General features: G+C 50.2%; 1 protein-coding gene across 2 annotated transcripts in view; it reads left to right on the top strand.

Moving 5' to 3' along the window:
• The window catches only part of HRAS (Harvey rat sarcoma viral oncogene homolog), a 43,189-nt gene that overhangs the window by 20,026 nt on the left and 1,550 nt on the right, over positions 1-21,613 (top strand). The window contains exons 1-5 of one of the 2 annotated variants that reach the window (XM_010562555.1): positions 2,637-2,689; positions 12,490-12,643; positions 17,295-17,473; positions 19,779-19,938; positions 20,654-20,778. In XM_010562555.1, the coding sequence (XP_010560857.1) occupies positions 12,533-12,643; positions 17,295-17,473; positions 19,779-19,938; positions 20,654-20,773 (570 nt within the window). In that variant the 5' untranslated portion in view covers positions 2,637-2,689; positions 12,490-12,532 and the 3' untranslated portion in view covers positions 20,774-20,778. Of the gene's footprint in view, positions 1-2,636; positions 2,690-12,489; positions 12,644-17,294; positions 17,474-19,778; positions 19,939-20,653; positions 20,779-21,613 lie in introns of those variants that run through there. The other variant, XM_010562554.1, reaches the window with a different exon arrangement.

The raw sequence follows: 21,613 nt of genomic DNA, 5'->3' as shown, positions 1-21,613 counted from the left end.
GGTGCTGGTCTCTGGCTGACTTCTGCTCCTGCTAAAGACATTCTCGCTCTAAAGATTTGAAGTTTTTTTTTCTTTCTGTTTGCAGTTGGGAGCTCATGTCCACAGTCCCTTGCATCTTTTTGTCCATTTGCTTCATGAATACTCTGACTGTCTTTTCCACAGCAAATTGTCATCCCTGAAGCTCAGGGCACAATGTGCTTCTTGTCCATACCTCTTTCACACAAGCAGATCTGGTTAGTGTGACTGGAGGGAGCACTTGCCAGTCCTGTCATGCTGGTTCAAGTGAGATTCAGAGCTGCATTGCCCTTTTCTCCATCAACTGTTGTGTAGAGGAACACCTAAGTTGAGTCAAAGAGGTACAGCAGGGTCACCGGAGCTTGATGACCACGTCAAGTGCAGTGCCAAGGCCAGATCTGGATCTACTCGTTGCCTCTACTAGGGATGTTCTGAGGGACTGGGGATTGGTTGAGGAATTTCAAGAAGACATAGGTACACTTAACCTTTAGGCATTATCAGAGGGACCTCAACTTCTCTGCTGCTCTTGGAGGCTTTGCTTATTTGTTAATCGGCTTGTCAGGCTTCAGTGTTGAGGTGGAGCCACATCTCACATGTGCTTGGTGTCTTGCTTTTCTGTGGTTTCTTTTCAGCCCTAGTGTGCCTGTGGATGCTGGCTGCAAGCCCACCCAAATCCTGTATGTCATTGCTGTGGGCTCCCAAGGAAGCTCTGGAAGGAACCCCAGCCCCCGCTCCTGTTGATTGCACAGGTCTGCCAGCAGATGCTGGAGGCTGCGATGGAGGTGATGGAGTAGGCGTTGTGCTCCTGTCCCCTGCATAATTAACTGCAGCCATTGATGAGAAGCACAGTCTTGTGGCAAAAGCTCAAACATGGGGGAGCAGAAATCCCCAGCTTTACCATAAGTTTCCTGTGTGACCGTCAGCAAGTCCCTTAATCGCTGTGGGTTCCTCGTTGCAGGGTGGAGTTACTATTTCCTTGATCTGCTACGCTGTGTGTTCCCAGGGAGTGGGATATATGAACCCGTGTGGAGGCTACTCGGAGTTGAAGGAGCATGTCTTCTGTGTCCACGCTGTGATGCTTACCAGACAGGCAGGATCAGTCCCTGTGCAGTGTCCCTTTGTCAATCCACAGCCAAAAGAGGGAGATTCCACCCTTTTCAGTATGGAGAGCTGTAATCCGTACATCATCAGTCTTATTTGCAGCAGGTCTGTGCTGTGACAGTGAGGCATTTAAATAACCCACCCACAGCAACATTTCTTGAATTTTTTTTACACTCTAGACTGCTGCAGAGCAAGGGGTCACAACAAGCTGAGATTGTCTGTGGCTGAGATTTACCACGAGCAGCAAAGTGAGGTTTGGGTAATCCAGGACCCAAACTTAACAAAGTCTGCTGGTCCAAATGTAAATCTCACACCTTAACCTTTGGAACTCTCTATTTCTGTCAGTGTTGCATGATGGTTGCTCAGTATTGCACACACAAAGCATTGGTGGCATTGGTGCATTGGTGTGCCTGGCTTCAGACCCGGTCGTGACAAACTCATTCACTTTGGCTGTTGAAGGGCTGGGTTTGGAGGTTTTCTCCAGGCCTCTCTGCCAGACGTGCTTGGTGTCCCCATCCCTCTAGGCTGCAGCTGGCTGGTGCTGCAACTGCTGGGTCCGTAAATCAGTAGCATGTCCCTGAATATCTGTTGCATAATGACTGTTGCATATTCATCTTGCGACAGCATTGTGTCACCCTGCTAATAACATGTCCTGGTAGGAAGGAGAGCAGGGATGGGGTCCCAGCAGCAGGTACCTGCTTGCTTCCTTTTATCTCCTCTCCCTGCTGTCCCCTGGTCGTTGGCTCCCTAAGATGCCCCATCACTTGCTTTTCTAATATGTTTTCCCCAGTGCCTTCTCCCAGATTTGCTAAAGCGAGCCCTGCAGGTTTGCTTTTTGCTGTGGTGCCGCCTTCTCCATCCCTGCTCTGCTAATAAATAAGGGTGTGTGCTTGCAAAGGCGCTGCAAGGGCTAAATGAATGGAGAAGGATGATCGTTACATTTGATCATGTAAATTAAATGGCTTACTAATAAAGGAGACACTCTGGAAGTATCTGATTTTGGCTGTTTGGGGTTACTCAGGCTGTTCCTTTGAGCTCTGCCTTTGAATGAAGTGTATGAGCAGCTTTTTATCTGTGTCCCATTGGGAATGGAAAGACAAGAAGGAAACTCAGTCGTCTTCCCTCATCCCGAGATAGACTGTTCCTCACCCACAACTAGCCTGCGGAGATGACACTATTGCACCTGTGCTGCTCTACCCTCTGCCTTGAAAAATGAGGGGAGAAAGAGATGTTGTACCACCTTTCCCTGGAAAAATTAAAACTTTGGAGGGTAGGATTAGTGGCCTGTGATATACTACATCTGAGAGGATGGATGGGGCTTGACTCTGCTTTTCCCCTGCCAGTACAAGATCCTAGGTGCTGCCCAGGTAAGCTGGGGGAGCCAAGTTGGGTACTAACCAAAGGGTACCCCAAGATATGCCTGTCTGAGTCCAACCCAGCTGGAGCTGGCTGTCCTTGCAGAGGGGGGTCCCTCTCACTCCTCCTCTGTGTTTCAAGTTCCCTTAGAAGGAGAAGAGCCATCCCCAGACTAGAGGACCCTATTTCTCTGTGGGGCTGTTTAGCCATCCACAGGGCGAGTGCTGTGTGGGCAGGAGCATATGAGGCTCCTGCTGTCCCAAGATATGCATTTGTCTGCTTTGCTGCGGCTGGCCAACAGCTTCCACCTCTTTCCACCTGATCCCAATGCAGCTGGCTCGCTGTCTGGACCTTTCTGCTGCAGGAGCAGTAGTGTGATAGGACATGCGCTACATGCAGTTTCATTCCTGGAGTCCAGAGCTCACCAATACTCTTGTAATACTATTTTGCTCCAAAACCTGGCCTTTTAAAAAGTCTTTTATCCATTAAATGTTGAAAGAAAAAGTGTAAGAAAAATAAAAGCATTATCAAAACAATTCTTGAAACATCCCAGCTGCAAATACCCTGTTTCCTTATCCATTTATTTGCTGTAAAAATACATGTGTTAGGATTTAAAGCAAGCAGGAAGCTGAAAGCCAGACCTATTTCCATTGCAAATTCTTCTCAGTGAAAAGGGCTTGGATGTGTTTCCTGAAACCAGCTTCCTAATTTTTTCCTGTCAGTGGTTGTTTGGGAGGAACAGGGAAGGATGGGGAGGGAGAAGAGAACAGAAATCTCATAGGGGGAATGCGCTGCTTGACTATGGGGTAGGTTTTTTTGGCCCGATATGCATCAGTGGTGCTCAGGTTGGGACTGGCCCTTTTCTTAAGTGATCTACAAGGCTGCTTTATACCAGTGGCTTCCCCCTTTCTTGTAGCTGGGCTTCGAGTGGGGAAAATGACAGTGGTGCTCAGCCTGCCCCTCTGCTCTCAGCCCTACCTGCATCTCCTATTGCTTATCTGTGCATCAGGGCATCCGCCTCTCTGCCGGCTGCCTGCACCTGTGACCCAGTTGTGACTTCATTAGGATAACTGGAGAGCAGGGCACCTCTTACAGCACCCTGGGCTTTCCTGCTTGAGGTACCCTGCCTCCCCAACCACCTCTGCCCAGGGGGGAGCTGCCAGCTCTGACAGCCCAACACAAAGACCCAGCAGGGGACCAACGTTTGTCTTGCCTGAAGACCCCAGACGTTGCCTGAATTTAGTTCCCAAGTTTACCACCCATTGATGATTTTGGGCCAGTCCCTTGGCTTGTTTGCATCCCCTTGCCTGTCCATACAAGTAGGAGAATGGTGTTTCTGTTCATGTATGGCCACCACCCCCAGCTCTAGCACTTGGGTGCTCCACCTCTTGCAGCTTGGTGGCGAGATCTGAATTTGTCCCTTCTTACGCTGTTGCAGAAGAGAGCCAGGCGGCTGTGACCTGCCGTAGTGTGATGGCAGGACCAGTGGGTCCCAGGAGAGGCTGTACCTTTCCCCGGCAGCTTGCCTGCGGCTGCTCCTTTTGTCACCAAGAGCACCAGGCAGAAGACATCAGGTACCTTATGAAACCAGCCTGGAGACAGCATCTCTTGTAATCCCCCCCCATTATCGGGCAGCATTTGCCCCAAAGCCTGATGTTCTCTGTCCCTGTTAATAGCTGTTATTACAGAGATCCACTTACACTGGCGCTACATACTTGTCTGGTCTAAGCTTCTACTTCATTGTGCCTTATATCTTGTGGGAAAATCAATACAATTTGGTAGTGAGTCCAGCAAGTCAAGAGATTGCTCAGAGCCTGGGTTTGTGGTTGCCTACCACCCATTTTAGCAGTTATAGTTATTATCATCTATGATGTGGGTCTTGTTTTAAACTTTCCTGTGTACCTGTCCATCTCGTCGTATGCTCAAGGTACATCATGCTGCCTGTCAGCCATCCTGTTTATGTTTACAGATGGGATTTTAATGGAAAGGAAGGTTAAAAGCTGCCTCTTCTCTTGAGCTCCGCCTTGGCCTCTCTGTTGCACACAGTGGGTTCTTCAGTTGTTTTTCTGAAAAAGGCTGGGAAGCCTGGGAGAAGTCTTTTTTCCAGGGCAGGGTGGAGAGCTGCCAGCCCAGACGGGGAAGCATCTGCCTCTGAACCACCTGCTCAGCCCTGGGAGGCTGGAGAGGAGATGAAAGCGGAGAAGCCCTGGCAGTTTGCAGTCTTCTGCATCTCGGCAGTGAGAGCTTTTCCTCCCCCACACTGCTTTCCTACATGTGTTGGCAGAGTCAACGCTAGGTCCTAAGTCCTGACTGCAGGATAAGAACTCAGGTTTTATTTAATTGTCCCCTGTTGTCCCAGCCTGCTTGTGGTGTGTTCGTGCCTTCATGCATCCACCTTTACCAGGCTTTCAGACAAAACTCCAGTTTCCTCTTTCCTTATGCAGGCTACTCTTGCTCATCTAGAGCCTCAAACAGCACTTAAGTGTTAGATCACAAATCATGGGCATAATTTAAAAACCATCTTTGATTTCTTCAAACCCTGGCCCTGCCAGATGCAGACAACTGGTGTTTTCAGCTAGTGACTTGGGTGCTAGCCCAGGTGGCCTCTCCCATCTTCTTGTCATTTTTTTAAGGGTCTCTGTTCAGCAGTGGGGTGGGACATATCATTTGCTTGCCTGTTTCCTTCAGACCTTTCCATGAATGGGCAGCAAGTAACCTGCAGAGCAGCATGCTTTCTCTCTGTGGAAGTTAGCTTGGAAGATTGGTTCTTCTGCAGAGACTATGGTGGGACAGGTTCCTTGTGTTCAGGGAGAAGGGTGGAGTGGTGATGGTGGGAGGTGAAAATACCACCGTGGTTCGCAAGCACGTCCCAGCACCTGCCAGAGTTTCCTGATGGCGTGCTGCTCTCCATGCCACGTTCATGACGCTGGAGACGTGGGCATGAGCAGCCCTGGTTTACAAGCTCCTGAGATTAGCAGCCTGCTAATCTTTCTTTGGAGTATAGTAATTTTGGTGGCCTGTATTGGCTGGCGGGTCAACTCTTTCATCCAGAGAGAAAGCTCATGGGTAGCTGGTTTGTTCTTTGGGTTTGTTGTGTTACTGACTCGTGTAGGTTGTTTGCTGTTTTGGGTGGCTTAGGCATAGCTGCCTACCAGTTGTTTTTCTTAGAGTAAGATGGCAATGAAGACCTTTATTAAGAATATTTATTATTTGAGTGGGAAAGCAAGAACAACATAGCTGGACCCGCTTACTGCTGACAGCCAGTGATTGTGCAGCTTTGTCTCTTACTCAACTATCAGACAGCTGAAGCAGGAACCAGGGAACAGAAAACAGGCAGCAGCGTTGGTGAGGATGGTACTATCTTGTTTTCCTTTGTCCTTCCATCTCTTCTGGAGAGGGAAAACGAGCAGGGACTTCACAAGCCCTTTGTGGTCAGGTAGTCTCTGGCAGAGGGGTTGTGTTGCCAGAGGTGCTTCAACTGGAAACTGTGCAAGGGCTGGGCCTGGTGCAAGGACCCGTCCATGCCTGTTCAAGACCTTGTGCAAAGCCATGGCTTGCACCTTGCTGCTGGGACATGTTTATGGCTGCTGTGGAGAGGTAATCCTTCTCTTCCAGACCTGCCTATGCCTTGAACCTGCCTGCAGCTTTCTGCTATTCTTCCTCCCAGGTTTCTCCTTGAATGTATGCCTGTGTTTTGAGCCTCCTACATGATGTCATTCCTTACCCCTTTTCTTTTTTTGCTCTGGAGCAATATTTTTGTTCTCAGTCTCTTGGGACAGGCTGCCTCTTCTTTCAGATCTTGAAGAGCATACAGAGGATAGAAGAAGCCATTCTGTTCTTCTTAGGCTTTTTTTCTTTTTTTCCTTCATAGAAGACATTTATTATCTCCAAGTAGTTTCTCCAAAGCAGGGACACCATTTGCAACTTTTACTGTATCTTTGGCATCCCTCTCTCTTTTTTCATCTGTGGGCTGAGGTTGGAGGTACGCAGCCAGCAAGCCAACAATAAGCACATTGAGATTTGCAGCCCATTTTTTAATTTAAAAAGCAACAAGTAAATTAAAATGAAGCATTGGGTAGGCTGTGATTTGTAACAGAGCATCAGCTTGCCAGCCTTGTTTCCCTAATCTCTTTCAGGCTGGGCAGACTGTGGAGAACATCAGCATTTTGACCCTTGAGTGAAAACAGAAGGTGGCATTTCACACCACTGGAGAGGTTCCTTCAGTCCCTCCAGAGGCTGTACTTTGTGACATTGGTGAGAGTCTTGTGCATGAGCAAATGGAGGAGCCTGGACAGTCACTGGGGTGAGCCAGCAAGGTTTGCCTTGTCAATGTTTTAAAGTCACAGAGAAGGATTCCTGACTTGCGGGTGTGGTGGACTGCCAGTAAAAGGCAGAGATGAGCGTTGCTCTCCTGGAGGACTGCAGACCACTTCTGCCTGCAGGGCATCTCTGCCGAAGGGAAATAAAATCAAACACTGTGGCGTTTCTGGTCTAAGGGCTCCTCAGTTCCTGTGGACAGGGCTTTTGGAGGCAAGGGTGCCCAATCTGAGATGTGTCCAAAGAGATTTACAGAGGTGAAGCTGACTTCTGTTGCTTTTAAATGCAGAGGCTCCCAATGGACAGCTGGAGGGTAAATGCTCAGTAATAAATAGTTGTAAAACTTCTGTCATGGCTGGCCTCAGTATGGCACTGCTGTGCAAAAAATCTGTCTCTTGGGTTGTTTAGTTGGTTGTCCATCCTGGGAGAGAAACAAGGTGATGGGAGGAAAGGGAGGACACAGAGAAAGCTCCTTCAGTGATCCTGTTGGAAGGGTGTCAGAGCCTCCCTCATAGTGAGTGCATTGGAAACCCACTGCAAATCCCTTTCACTTGATGCCTGAGCTTTTCTTGAAACTGTGGTGGTGTGATGGGACGTACTGATGGGGCCAAGCCCCTTGAATTCCTCACGTCTGCTTCTGCTGAGTGAGTTTCTGGAGGTTTCACAGTCAGGTCCCCAAAAGCACCTCTCCCCCTGCAGATGAAGCTCTGTGCTGGAGAAGAGGGACTGTGAAGAACGTCAGGTTGTTCTTAGCCCTGCGAAAGCTTGCACCAAGCATCTTGGTCCTCGTTTCTGCAGGCAAAACCTCTATGCTGCCCAGCATGCGCAGGCGGGGGAGAAGGTAAGATGTGCCTTCTGCCCTCACCTACACCTGCATCCCCTCCCTGCAAGACAAAGGTAGGATGCTGGTGCCCACCAGGGCTGGGCGCTTGCTCTCCCAGTGTCCTGCACAAGGCTGGCAGATGTTTCTTGTTTGCTGGAGCTGCATGGCTCTGGCTACCGGGCTGGAAGCAGCTGCTGCTGCCAGGCGGAAGCACTCGGCGAGGCTTTCCTAGACAGCTTTGAATGGGAGCCAGGAGCCCTCTCGCTACAGGAGAAAATCCACGAGGTCAGGAAATACAGCAGCAGCAGCTCTGGCTCCACACTGGGGCTGTTGGCTTGGCATGCGGATCCCAGCCCTCCTCTTCCCGGGTGGTGCTCCTGAACGGCTGTCATCCTCGCTGTCTCGCTCAGCTATTTGTTTGACAGCCCTGTGCGGCTTCTGCAGGGTGCAACAGTTGAGTACTGCAGAGGTGATAAATTTGGATAGGCAGGAAAAAGACCAGACGGTGACCTGGGTCGGACTTTCAGATCTTGAAGAGCTTGCAGAGAATGGAAGAAGCGCTGTTTCTGCTCAGCGTGGGACTGGGAGACTGTGCTTTCGTGTTTCCCTCTGTTGTTTTGTGGTCAGCTCTGTCTGGGCTCTGTGTTAGCTGCTGAGAAATAGAAACTCTTGTTTACCATCCTCTGGAAACCCTCGCATAAGGAGAAGCTTTCACAACAACCAACAGGCTGTAAACCTCTGTCCGGTGTGTCCCCAGACTGAGCGTGAAAAATTTGGGTGTCTGTTACCATCTCTCTGGCAGGAGCCCCACTCTTTCTCCCCTGCCTCTGTTTTTTAGGAGGGCCAGAAACATTGTCTTTGGGGTGGCTGTTACCTGAACCAGCCCATGCGGTGGTGGTGATGTTCATGTGGTGTTGAGGAACAGCCACCACTGCGCTGAAACCTGTGCGTGCATCAGTGAGCAGCCTTGCTCTTACCACGTTCAGGAGCAAAGAGTGTGATGGGGAGCTATGAGATGGTGTTGGTAAGGTCAACTTAGGGATAAGACCAGCTGCCCAACTCTGTAACAAAGCTTGGCCCTATGGAAATTCCTGCTTCCCCTGCAGCCTTTGGCCAGGCTCCCTCTCCTGTGGCATTTGCATGTGCTCTGATGCGTGGTTGGGTCTGCATGCTCCGTGTGAAGAGCTTGCATTGTGGATCCTTTGGGAAAGGAAGCGAGCTTGTCTGAACATTGATTTTAGCACACGTTAATTCAGGCAGCTCTGACGCCCAGAGCTGTCCATCATTCCCCACACTCTCGCTCTACATTAGGACACGTTTTGCAGCAATGGTATGAAATAGTTGTGTGGGCTGGACTCACCATCCTCTGCAAGCTGCAGAATCTCTCCTGCCATTGCCAGGGTGAGGATGGCATGTAGAGCGGTGAAGGGTTAGCCGAGGCACCAGCACCTTCTAGATGCGGTGTGAGTGAACGAACACCAACGTTGCAGAGTTCTTGTATCTACATTGTCTGTGTGCTGACCGTGAGTGATGGGGAACAATTTCACCCCCCTTGTTTCCCCCGCCTCCTGGGTGGGTGCAGAGCAGGCAGATGTGGATCTGTGTTTCTCTGGAGGAGCCAGAGCTCAAAGCTCTAGGCTGGGGTGCTGATGTGCAGGGCTTGCTGGTGTGTGGTTGCCCCTCCACTGCGCAGCAGGGCTCAGCTGGGGTCCGGAGCAGGGAAAGACCCTTAAGTTGCTGTGGGTGACTGCCTTGGCCCCCATCTCCTGCTGCAGTGTGGACAAGGAGGCTGGTATGGCTGTGTGGGCTGGGGGTTTTCTGAAGGGATAGGCCAAGCAGTGCCTTCCACTGGGGTGGTCTCGAGGGAGGACCCCTTCCTCGAGGACTCACCTCTTCTTCTCCCCATATTGAGTCTAGGCTTTTCTCACTGCCTTAGCAAGTCCCATAGACCTGGGCAGTTGTGCAGTTCCCCTTGAGCATCATCATGGCAGCTGCTCCATCATCAGCATCAGATGCAGAGCAAGGTCCATCGTAGCCACTGCAGGCCTTTATTTGCAGCTGCCATGTGTTTTGCTAGGGGTTGCAGATTTCCCTGCTCTGTACGAAAGATGGCAGCTGGTTGAAGAGTTTCTTCAGACCCTCCAGACCTCTCTATGTTCCGCTGTGAAGCTGTTCTGCTGCAAGAGCAATCCCTTCCTGGCCAGCAGTGTTGGTGGAGACGGTCAATCAGTGTTTGTCCAGCCCACACAACAGTCCCCACTTCAGCCTGTCACTGTCCCTGATGGTAATTGTCTTTTCCCATCTGAGAGAGATCCTGGGGTGGGGATCTCTCTTCTCACATACACTACTTCTTAGGGACAAGTTCATAGACATGAAGGCGTGCATTAGTGGAGCAAAGCAGCGTGTGCATGGTCAATTAGTGTGCTCACTTAGACTGTCTCCAGTAGCCTTGCTTTCAGTCTGCATCTCTTCCTTGGCCGCCAGAACAGAGGCATATCAGACTTTCCTGGGAAGCAGTGGCACTTTTGGGTATGGACCTAGGGTATCACATTATTTGCACCGCATTTTCCCCACCATCACCACTTTTCCACTGTGTTTAACAACCTTCAGCTTTTCCAGCAGCATAGAACGGCACAGCAACCAGAGGTCCTGCTTGGCATCGTGTTTGTGCTCTGGTTGCTCTTTTGCACCCCCTCCCTTGCCCTTCTTCAGGATCCTGGATGCTGAGAAGGGCATGAGCTTTGTTTGCCTTCCTGCTACTGAGACAGTAGCTCAGAAAAGGGCTTTGGCAAGAGGTGGTTGTGTCTGACTGCTCCCAGCTCGAGTGGGTGATTGAACTGTCTGAGTGGTTTAAGGTTGCAGTCAGGTGGGGATTGAAGGCAGAAAGTTCTGGCCTCCTTTCCATTAGATCTTTGCTGCGTTAGCAAATGCACCAGATGCAGACTGGAACTAGAGTGGCCTTTGCCGGCACAGTTTGTACCAGCTTCCAGGGTTTTGGGAGCAGGGCTGGCGAGCCTGGGGAGGAGGGTGGAGTGATATAACTGTCCGGGAGGGTGTGTGTAATCGCCATGAGATGGTGTTGCAGGCTGCATTGAATGGCGACCGGGCAGGGGAACCATGAGCTCGTCTTCCCGCTACCTGCTGCGTTTCAAGTGGCTTCCCCAGAGCTCACAGATGACGGCTGCAGATGAGTATCTGACCCTGGGGTGACTTTCAGTGAGCAGGGATTGAAGTCCAGTGAGGGTGGATTTCTATTTAAACATTCAGGATTTTGTAATCTTCCTGAGTTGAAGTTCCTCTTTCTTGGTGGAGTTGGAGCAGAAATTTAAAGGAGGAGGTTGGGGGGGTGAGTTTTTTCCTGCTGAAGGGCCATGGCAACTACACAGTGCTGCAGAAGTGTGGTTTGCTTGTCCTGACCCTAATCATCATTCCCAATCAGCACCTGTCATGGTAGCATCTCTTGCTCCCCTGTGGGGCATGCCAGCTTCATCTTGTGGGAGCAGGGGTGCCCTTTCCGCAGTCCTCCTCCCTCTTGTGATGGCCAGCACAGCAGGAGGCATCGTTAGCTGGAGGACTGGCAGAGGGTGTGGATGTGCCACCATCTCAAACCTGCCCTGTGGTTTGAGGTTTAACGCAGCCTTGAGGGTGAAGACATGGACCTAACAGCGTACTTGGGGGGGCTAGGACTTCTTCCCCACTCCTGTGGGCGTTGACGTCCAAACCATGTTGGCCAAGGCTTTCAAATCTATCTAATGAGTTTGGATTGCCAGCTTGAGATAAGACAAATTGGAGACAGCGCTGAGCACTTCTGGAAAACCAGACGTCTTAACTTGGTTACTTTAGGGTTTACTTTTGATTTACACAGCCTGTACCTCTGTTTTCTTATCGGTAAGACTCCCTTATCTCTTGAGGTTTGCTCGAGGAATGTGTGAAGTTTGCATCCAGACCATCAGGCTGAAGGATTGCAGCATATTGCTGGATAAACATAGTTTTGTATTCAGTTTTGTGGAATATTTTGCCCATTTTAAAGTAACCTTCATTACTAGTGGAGAGTATTAGGTTAAATAGCTCTGGATGCTGCAGTTCCGTGCTGTACTTTTAGACCAAGTTTCATGGTTTTAGGTGAGGCTCTCTCACGTTTGACACCCCAGAGCATCAGACCATAAAAGCAAAAGGAAGACAGTGGATCCTGGAGGCACAGTACAGGGTGACAGACTGAAATAAGTATAATTTTCTCTGGTCAGATTCCCAGGGTAGTCAGTGTGCTGGGTGGGAAGAAGGTAAGAAAGCCCTTGACCCTTGGGGCACACAGGCCATCCCACCATCTCCCCATTTCTAGGCCAGGCTTGCCAGGGTGGTACATCTGTGAGCTTGAGATGAGAGACCAGGGTGGTCCTGGAACAGAGTACCCTGTGGTGGCAGTTTCCTAAAGCTACGTTAAAAACATGTTGCATCCCTGATGGTGGCTTGCTGGTTTTCACCCCAAGGAGTGAGGCGTGGCTCTTTGCCACCCAGAATAGCAGTGAAGTGGGTTTACCTTGTCCCATCCTCAATCCCTGCTGAAATCAAGCAACTTAAAAGACCATTAAAACCTTGAGGGGTGCGTCCCTTCACCTCTGCCTTGCAGAATTAGGTGTCTCTGTGTTACAGCATGCTGGATCCCAGACTTTGGTGTCTCTACCTAGCAGCATTTGGGTGCTCCTGGGATGTGCAGGAGACATTGGCAATGCTCAGTACCCAAGGAATGAAGCTGTGCTTTGCAGATTTCTGCCTTTCCCGGCAGAAGAGGGGGGCTGACCGCTCAGCCTTGCTGCAGAGCAGGCAGTGACAGGGAGGGACCCCCTCTCCTAATGTGGTGGCTGTGTTTCTCCTTGCAGGTGGTGGTGCTCCTGGAAGTCCTGCTCTGGGGTTGGCTGGAAGATGACCGAATATAAGCTGGTGGTGGTGGGAGCTGGTGGTGTCGGGAAGAGTGCTTTGACAATACAGCTCATTCAGAACCATTTCGTTGATGAGTATGACCCCACGATAGAGGTAAGCGGCTCTGGGCTTGGGGTCCATCTGTCTGTTTTCCTCTTGCTCTTCTCCACCTTGCCTCCAACCTAGAGCATGCTCGGCTTGGTCTCAGGTCTGAACTTGAGCAGGGATGTTCCTCTGCTTTGCAGAGCTATTCTGAGTTGCTACGCACGTGTTCAGAGGTCGCAGTGACCGACTTTTGCCTCCTGAAGAAGGTTGGCGGTGTCTGCTGAAGAGAGATGGTGAGGGAGGCAGCAAAAGTGGGCAGAGGGGGAGGCAGCAGAAGCAGGCAGACCTGGGCAGGTGCTGAGAGGCAGCACAAAAGTCCTCTTTTTTGATAAGACAACAGTGTAGGGAGGGGTTAAAGGTTTGGGATTGAAGAGCCATTTTGTGCCTGTGCTTTCGTTTCTTCTCCTGTGAAATCAGAGTAAATATATTAACTTCTCATGCAGGATGTTTTGAGATTTACTGATGAAATGGGTTTTATCAGAGCTTGGTTGTATTTTGTATGTCCTGCAGTTTGAGCGAGACGTACCGAACAGCTGAACCATTGTGGTTCTCAGAGTGCTGTCTCTGCTCTATTGTGAGGAGTTAAAGGTTGATGCATGGGTCTCATAGTCGGAGTGGATGGTAGCACTAGCCTGTCTAGCTCAGCACCCTGCCTGTGCAGATGGGGGGATCCAGTCTTCAACATCCATTACACTATTTATTTATTTATTTTTTACTTAAAAAAAAAAAAAATTCCATTCTCCGACTGCTTTCACTGTTGCTAGCGAGATTCTAATTACCCCCTGCATGCCTTACACCTTCGTTCGGGGGAGATGTGGGCAGCAGCCACTGCTCTGCACAAGGAGTAAGTCCACCCTAGGAAGGCAAATTACAGCTCTGTCATGCCTCTTGGACAATAACCTCCCTGTCTGCAGTCCTAAAGGACTCTCTACCAGATGTGTATAAATGCAGCTGTGGTTGCTGCAGTTATTATTATCATAATGGATAAAAGGCTCCAGCTGGGATCAGGAATCTATTCTGGTAGGTGTTGTATGTGTAGTCCCCACCCTGAAGAGCCTACAACTTAAATAAACAAGCAAGATAAGGCTTGGTAGAAAGGCAGAAATAGTCTTACAATCCTACAGATGGGAAGGAGAGAAAGCACTTACAAGCACGTGCTATTACGTCATTTGGCCAAGGTCACCTAGAAAGTCCGTGGCAGAGACTGGAATTTAATTTAAGGGCTCCTGAGTCTTGGTGCTGCACCTTGCTTATGGATGCAGTTGCCTTCTTCCCCAGCTCCTCTCCCCTCGCGTGCTTATCACCAGTAGCATTGTTTGCTTTTGTTAGAAACCCATTTCAGGTTGGTTTCAGCAAAAGAGCTGCTGATGGAAAGCAACCTCCCTGGGGAGGCATCTGCATGGATGGGTCCTCTTTTGGACCTTACAGTGGGCAGGGGCAGCTCTGACCCAGTGATGTGCTGGGTTATGGCATCCTATTTTTTTTTTGTCTCCAGCTGCCTGCCCCTTGTATATACCCTGCAGGGAATTTTCTCCATGTAAACAGACAGTGGGGAATGTAAACCTTGCATGGCATTTCCCAGCATACACTCCTTGCCCTGCCCACTCCTGACATGCCCTGGGAGATGCCCGCTCTTGTCCCCTGTTCCCCCAGCCCCACTATGCTCTTCTCCTCCTCTTTTCTTCCTAAAGCAGCCACGAGCTGCTCTTCACCCCTCTCACCCCTGGTGGTTTTCTACCTGCAGGTCCCACCAGCCCCGATGCCTTTGCAGCTCCCTCGGTCGTACCCCACATCCCGCCCCCGGCCATCTTCTCACTCATTCCAGGGTGACTCCTTTTAATTATGCTTCATTTTATGGGGAATTAGGACGCACAGAGAGTTACCTGCCAGCCATCTGAATGTGACCAACAAACCACCCTCCTGTGACTAAGCTGCTTTGGATCATGCCCAGGAGCTGACTCTGACTGTTCAGCCGGCTAACAAACAGCACAGCAATGCTGAAAGGAGCAGGATAAAAGGGGGGGAAAAAAAGAGTATACGTGCATGGAGCAAAGGCGTTACCCACCACTTTAATGAATCGAGTGCAGGCTGTGCTGCAAAGGGGGGTGCGAGTGGGTCGGAGTGCACTGAGAAGGTGCTCCCCAGGACAGGAGAGGTGGAAAGTGAGTTTGTCCCCTGTCTGGGGCAGAGACCCTGACTGAGTGCCTGCTCCCCTCCTGCCCTCCCAATTCACTAGTGCAAACGTCTGGCTTTGTAACGCAACTCTGGCCGACCCGCTACAGCATGCGCTCGCACGGCTGCTCTTGGGCTGCCAGGGAGTCTTAAGACCTTCAGTTTGGGAACAAGAGGGCCAAGGCACCAAGTAAATGCATGCCGCTGGCAGTGTCCCATGGCGAATGAGCGGGGATGGAGTAAAGAGTCAGACTGTGTTGAGAAATTCTTCGGTTCATCTTCCAGCTTTTAGCAGTCAGCTAGTAACAGGCTTCCCAAGCCTCTGGTCGCATCCTGACCGTAGCGTTTAACAAATGGACCTCTTGGCCTGGTCCCCCGGCACACCCAGGGTGCTCCCAGCATCCATCTGGGATCCTAAGTCTGAACCCCACGCGGACGTTGTTTCTGCTGCTGGGTCCGGCCACTTTCCCTTGTGCAGGAAGGTGGGGTAGGACACAGGGGTGCTGCAGAGGAGCGTTGAGGCTGCAGGGTGCCGGTGGCTGGACATGTGGGCTGGTGGCAGCTACCCCTGCAGCAGCAGCAAGGTCACCAGACAGCATGGCAGGGATGGCTGAGCCGCCATTCCGAGCATCTCAGGGGGGTTCAGATGAAGCTGGACACAAAGCAAGGGTGGGGAGAGCTTGTCCCCTTCCTTTGGGGAGCAGTATGCAAAGCATCCTCTGCAAGACTCTTAATACCTTTGCTTCATTAGCGAGCTGGCTGGCCTTACGGGCAGCCTGTTGATGACCTGAGCCGAGGTGCGGGATCACTTCTCCGTAAGCGTACTGTCTGCTCGTGAGACCTCCTGTAACTGGGGACTTGGCAATTAATTGTGAACATGTGTGCCAAGAGGCTGGTCCTCTGGACGCAAGCCAGGGCCCAGGGGTGGGAGAATGCTCTGCTGTGCAGAGCAGGCACTGGGGTCCTCTTTGCTGGTCCTTGCCAGGCACTGGGACCCTGGAGGTGGAACCAGTGCTCTTCTGCCTTGCACCAAGGAGGCTCCAGATACATTATTGATTAGAAACGGGAGCGCATCCCTGCAGGGCAGTCTGCCAGTTGCCTTCAGAGCGGTTGGCTGGAAGCCAGCCCATCACTTCATGCTTATTCCCGGTGGGTCAGCAGTCCCCTTTTTGGGAAGGCACAGTGGAGAAGGTCGTGGCAGAGCAGATCTCATCTCTGATCTCATGGCCCTCTCCACAAGGTGAGGAAAGACTTTAATTAGCCCCAGCAGATGATGTTGTTGTAGTAATGAACCAAAGGGTGGAGGCCACGTTGGCCCCATTCCCTTTCCGTGCCGCTGCTGGTCCTGTCGGTGACCTTTGCTGCGTTGGCTGTTTGTCTGCAGACCTGCAAAGCTCATCTGATAACATTGTTGTGGTCGCTGGAAGAGCAGCAGACGTTTGAATTAATTCTAAACTGCAGCCGTAGCCTCTGCGAATGGCTGCAAAGCACTGTCGTGGTCATATTGCTGACTTGCACCTTTTTCATGCCTTTGGTTTTGGCTTCCTTCTCTTGCTGAGAGTCAATGATGCTGCGCTGTACCCAGGGGATGGCTATTGGAGAGGGATGAGGCTGTTCCTTCATGCAGGGGCTGCCCCAGCAGCATCCCTGCTGATGAGACCGGGCATGGGGGGAGAGGCATGGTGGGGAGGAGCGGTGCTTTGAGGAGCCTGCCTTGAAAAATGAAACCTTTTGAGGGATGCCCTGGGTTTCCAGGCCTTCTCACATCTGTGATAAGTTGCGATTGCCTCTGCTGCAGGGAAAACCCCCAACTTCAAAGGACCTGCCTGGATAGTCCTTACCTCTCCTGGAGCACTCTGGGCACAGACTGGTTGTGGGAAACACCCTCCTCACAGCATGATTTTTTTATTTTTTTTTCTCATGTTTGAAGAAGAGGTTTGCAGCCTTACTGGTGACATTATGCTTCTGGTGCCTGATCTGAGGTGCATTGGAGGTGCTGCATTTCCAGGTGATCTTAAACACCTTCCAGCCCTGCAGATTGCAAATGGTGGCTGGAAACCCTGGCCGGCCGGAGCCGCCTTTCCTGGGTGTCCCCTTCCAGCACTAGGGCAGGGTGGCAGCAGAAGGGATTAGCCAGGACTAAATAAAGCTTAGGAAAATAGTTGTCGAGGGCTTATGTGGTGTGGTAGAGACAAAGCTGCCCCTGGTCTGCCAGGGGAGAGCAAGCCAGGGGCTGTCTTCTCTGAGAGGAAACCTGCTCAGCTGCTCCCTTTTTCCTTTTATTTTTTTTTTTCCTTCTTTTTCTCCTTTTTCCTTTCCCTCCCATTTTTGAAACAGATTGAGTTAGCTATTTAATGGGAGCTAAACCCAGGCAGAGCGTGACCTGGCATCTTCCCAGGGATGCACTTGCTGCATCCCTTCGCTTGGCAGGACCCAAGCCCTCCCTTAACGCATCCTCCTCCCTTTCTTTCCCTCTCCTGGCCTGCAGGATTCCTACAGAAAGCAAGTTGTCATTGATGGAGAGACCTGCTTGTTAGACATCTTGGATACCGCAGGGCAAGAGGAATACAGTGCCATGAGAGACCAGTACATGAGAACAGGGGAAGGATTCCTCTGTGTCTTCGCCATCAACAACACCAAGTCCTTTGAAGATATTCACCAGTACAGGTCGGTATCCTGGAAGGGCCCCTTCCCTCTTGCCCTGTGCAAAGGGGAGGCCTTGCCGCTGCACCCTCCTGCCCTGCCTTTAAGCTCAGGCCCCACGGTGGAAGCACTGGCTACCAGCAAAGACAATTAGCTCAAGTGGCCATTCCCCAGGGAAGAGACGGAGCAGACAGCTAATGTCAGTGACTCCAATAAAACCCATCCAAAGGGATTGCTTGTGGCCTTTGGGGACTCGGTAATGTAATGTTTAAGTGTTTATGGTGACTAAAGAGAGAGCTGATCCTCTGTGACCCCCTCCCTTCCCTCCCTAATTAATGGAATTGCTTTGTTAGTGGAATCGATCTCAGCGACTTCTGCTGGGCCTGGGAGCTGGGAGAGGAGGCTGGGAAGGGCAGGGAGGGCTGCTTCCCCCGCTGGCAGCCATTGTGGCAAGGCTGCGGTCTGTCGGCCGCACGCACATGGGGAGAGGCAGTCCTTGCCCGTTGGAGCTCGGTTTCAACCAGGGGAAAGATGGAGCAGGAGGAGAGTCAGAGCCCCGGCGAGGTGACTTGCCCAAGAGGATGTACTGCGGGGGCAGTGGCAGAGCAGGGACCCCAACCCAACGTGGTCTTGCTTTGGCTGTACCCAGGTTACCCATCCCGCTTCTCCCTCCCTGCTGCCATCACCTGTGCAGAGCTGGAGAGCCAAGGAGATGATATAAATGCAGCGGGAGTCTTCCCTGGTTACCCCGATGCTAGCGTAGGGAGGGATCTCTGCTTTATGCCTTTCTTTGAGGCTTAGCCGTGATGGGAGGCACTTGCAGAGGATGCAAGAGATGGCTCTGCCTGTCCCCGCTCTGTCCACTGCCCACCAAGGGACCATGTTCCCCAGTCCCTCATCATAAATCTGGGTTCCAGATAATCCTGTAGCTCCGAGCACAGCCACAGGCCTTCCTTGCTCCATAGTCAGAGGCACTGGTCCGAGCTGTCGAGATGTCTGAGTCTTTGGCTAGCAGGCGTGTTCAATGTAATAACTATATGGTTGGACTAATTTGGCTTGTTTTAGCTGAACCGGAGACAAAGGATGGGATTTTCCTAAAGCACCTGAGGGATTCGGCAGCATTCATCCTTGTGCCAGGGCTGGTGCCTGTGAATCACTCACAGGATGGCTCATTTTCAAGCCCCGGTTTTAATCATGATGTAAATCACCGGCTTTCATCTCGTTTTGCCTGTGCTCTTTGTGTTTGCACTTTTAAAAGAATATTCCCCAGAGAAATGCTGGCTCTCCCTGGTTAGTAACCATTAGGAGGTATCTCCTTCCAGCTAAGTGTAGCCTGTTCACTAAATTTAGTACTTAGGTTTGCTGATCAGGATGTTACTTGGAACATTTAGGGGGCTTTATGATATATCATACATATAGTCAGACTTCATTTCTATGTTCTACTACATTAAAAAAAGATGATTGATTTTTTTGTGTGTGTGATACATGTCCAGCTTCTTTTGGATGTAAGTTTGAATTCAATTAAAGTGCAGAAATCAGCATTTTAAATAATGCTTTTACTAGTTAAATAAAACCATGTTAAATGTTCTGGATGCATGAGCAAGAGAAAAAAAAGCTGTTTTGCATCTGAAGTTAAATGATTTATTAAGGAAAGGAAGTTATTATCTATCAGGAGGGAATTGAATGGATTGTTTGTGGTCATAATGGCCTTTAAGATTTTTAGAAGTGGTAGATCTCATCCTCGCCCACCTAGTTTTAAATCTGAGGTTGGAATGAAGAAGTGAGCATTACAGCTTTTTTGCTTCCCAGTTGGTTTCTCAACTTTGAGTGACCTGAACTAAACTGAAAGGAAGTAAATACTGCCTGTGCATCTGCAGAAAAGGTTACAGCTGCCAAAAGCTGGTTCATCAGCTCAGCAAATTCTGGTTGAAGGTGATTTTTTCTTTGTCCTCATTCAGGGGTATTACTTGATCTAAGATGTTGGAAATAACACAGGTAACTGCTTTGAGTATTCATTTTTATTTAGCTTAAACTATCTTAAGCTCATGTCTTAATATAGATTTTCATAATTTCAAGTTGTAGTTTGTAAACAGTTGCATTTAAAGAGCAGAAGTATGTTTAGTTTTCGTTTCCAAAAGTGCCCTAGCTATTTTGCTGTTTACTCATTTATGTGCCATGGTCATTGACATTCTCCTGAAAGCCCAACACAAGGCACTTGGCAGGAATGAAGTGCAGCTGTTAATTCTTGACGAAGAAGCTGGTGGGGAGTGCCCTGGAGCTGCCCCTGATGCCTTTTCTCCCTTCACATTGGCACCTCTTACTTTTGCAGGGAGCAGATCAAGAGGGTGAAAGACTCAGATGATGTTCCTATGGTGCTGGTGGGAAATAAGTGTGACCTGCCAGCCCGGACAGTGGAGACCCGGCAAGCGCAGGACCTGGCCCGGAGTTACGGGATCCCCTACATAGAAACGTCTGCCAAAACCAGACAGGTAGGAGGAGGGTTTTAAACAAAATCTTCTTTTTCTTCTCTTTTCTCCAGTGCTGTCCTGGAGAGGCAGGAACGGGCAGACACCACCTTGCAGATAGATGAGTGCAAGGGCTGGGGTTAGTTGCTTCCCCAAGGCTAAATGCTCCATCAGGACATTCCCTCCCCTGTCCAGGCTTGAGTGTCCAATCTGGAGAAGTACGTAATTCATGCTCTGGCATCAGTGAAGGGCAGATGCCTTCTCAGGGCTTTCTCCAAGGCTCTGGAATAACCCCCATAGTCACTGCAGGTCAGGTAGGCTCAGGGGACTTGGCTAATCCCATCCATGGTCTATTTTGGTAGACCTACAGACAGAATGTACTGGTGCTGGAAGGACCACGTGGGGCTCCCAGAGCACAAAGGTGGAAATGGAGCAGCTGATACCTTCAGTGGTCTAGTGGTGGCTTTTCTCTCGGGTGGTAGACCTCATTCAGGCTGCTGAAAGCTGATGAATCTCAAGGACCTAAGAACTCCTTGGCCTTGTGGTTGCTCATTCAATCTTGGTCTCTGTTCGGAGGCCGCACTAAGATCCATGTTAGTCTTCCCAGCTTGGTTTCGTGCCTTTAACTCTGCAATCTGCACTGCTGGGAAACAAAGCTAGCTGGGGAGCAGAGCCCTCTCTTCTCTCGACTGTCCCCTTTCGAAGTGGGCAGCTGCTTCAAGCAATGCTTTTCTTCCAGGGTGTTGAAGATGCATTCTACACCTTGGTGCGGGAGATCCGTCAGCACAAGCTGCGCAAGCTGAATCCCCCAGATGAGAGCGGCCCTGGCTGCATGAACTGTAAATGTGTGATATCGTGATTATGGTGAGTTTTGGAAGCAGGAGATGGGGTGCAGTGGGGAAGCAGGGCAGGAGGTGACTGCAGATGCACTTGTCTGCAAACAAATTCAGCAGAAACAATTTCAGCAACGGGTATTTTTTAATGAAACACTTTTTTGACTGAAATAACATTTTTCTTTGAAAACATAGGTAAGTCAAAATACCAATTTCCTGAGGAAGTGTGTAGGAGGAAAGGGTTATTTGTTTCCCCCCCTCATTTTGTGGAACAAAATTCTACAGAATTGAATTTAAAAAAATATGTGTTTTGTCATGCTTTCCCTGAGAAAGCTCCTTCCCATGCTGCCCTTCTGAAAGAGGAGTCGAGCTGGTGTTGAAGGTGTGCGGCTCACTGTGTGTTCACCAAACTGGCCCTAGAAGAGTTCAGATGAAGAACTGGGTGAGCGCATTGCCTCCTACTCGTGTAAATTGCCTCATCCTAAACCTTCAGAGCCCACCTGTCTCACTGTGGAAGTCCTGTGTTCTTCAGAAGAGTTTTCCCCATCAGATATATCCCCTGGGATATTTGGAACTGATGCAATGTTGAGAATTAGCCATAAGGGGGCTGTTTTGCTTTTATAAACTGTGCGTGCTGGAGCCAGAAACAGTGTTTTTCACATTGTCCGTGTTCACTTGCCTGTTTTTCTTCTTTCTTTTTCCATCCATGTTCACTTGCCTGGTTTTCTTCTTTCTCTTTCTTTGTTGTTTTTTTTAAATGATGAGTTTATTTAAATCATTGCAATCCTGCTGGATAGCAGGGAGGGAGAACTCCTATTGGTGTCCGTGTGTGAGCTGGGTGGCCTTAAGCCAAACGCCTGGGAACA

This window comes from Haliaeetus leucocephalus, unplaced genomic scaffold (assembly GCF_000737465.1).
Source record: "Haliaeetus leucocephalus isolate CR32 unplaced genomic scaffold, Haliaeetus_leucocephalus-4.0 Scaffold161, whole genome shotgun sequence".
Classification (NCBI taxonomy): domain Eukaryota; kingdom Metazoa; phylum Chordata; class Aves; order Accipitriformes; family Accipitridae; genus Haliaeetus; species Haliaeetus leucocephalus.
Note: the sequence above shows the minus strand (reverse complement) of the source record. Positions and strands in the feature narration are given on the sequence as shown.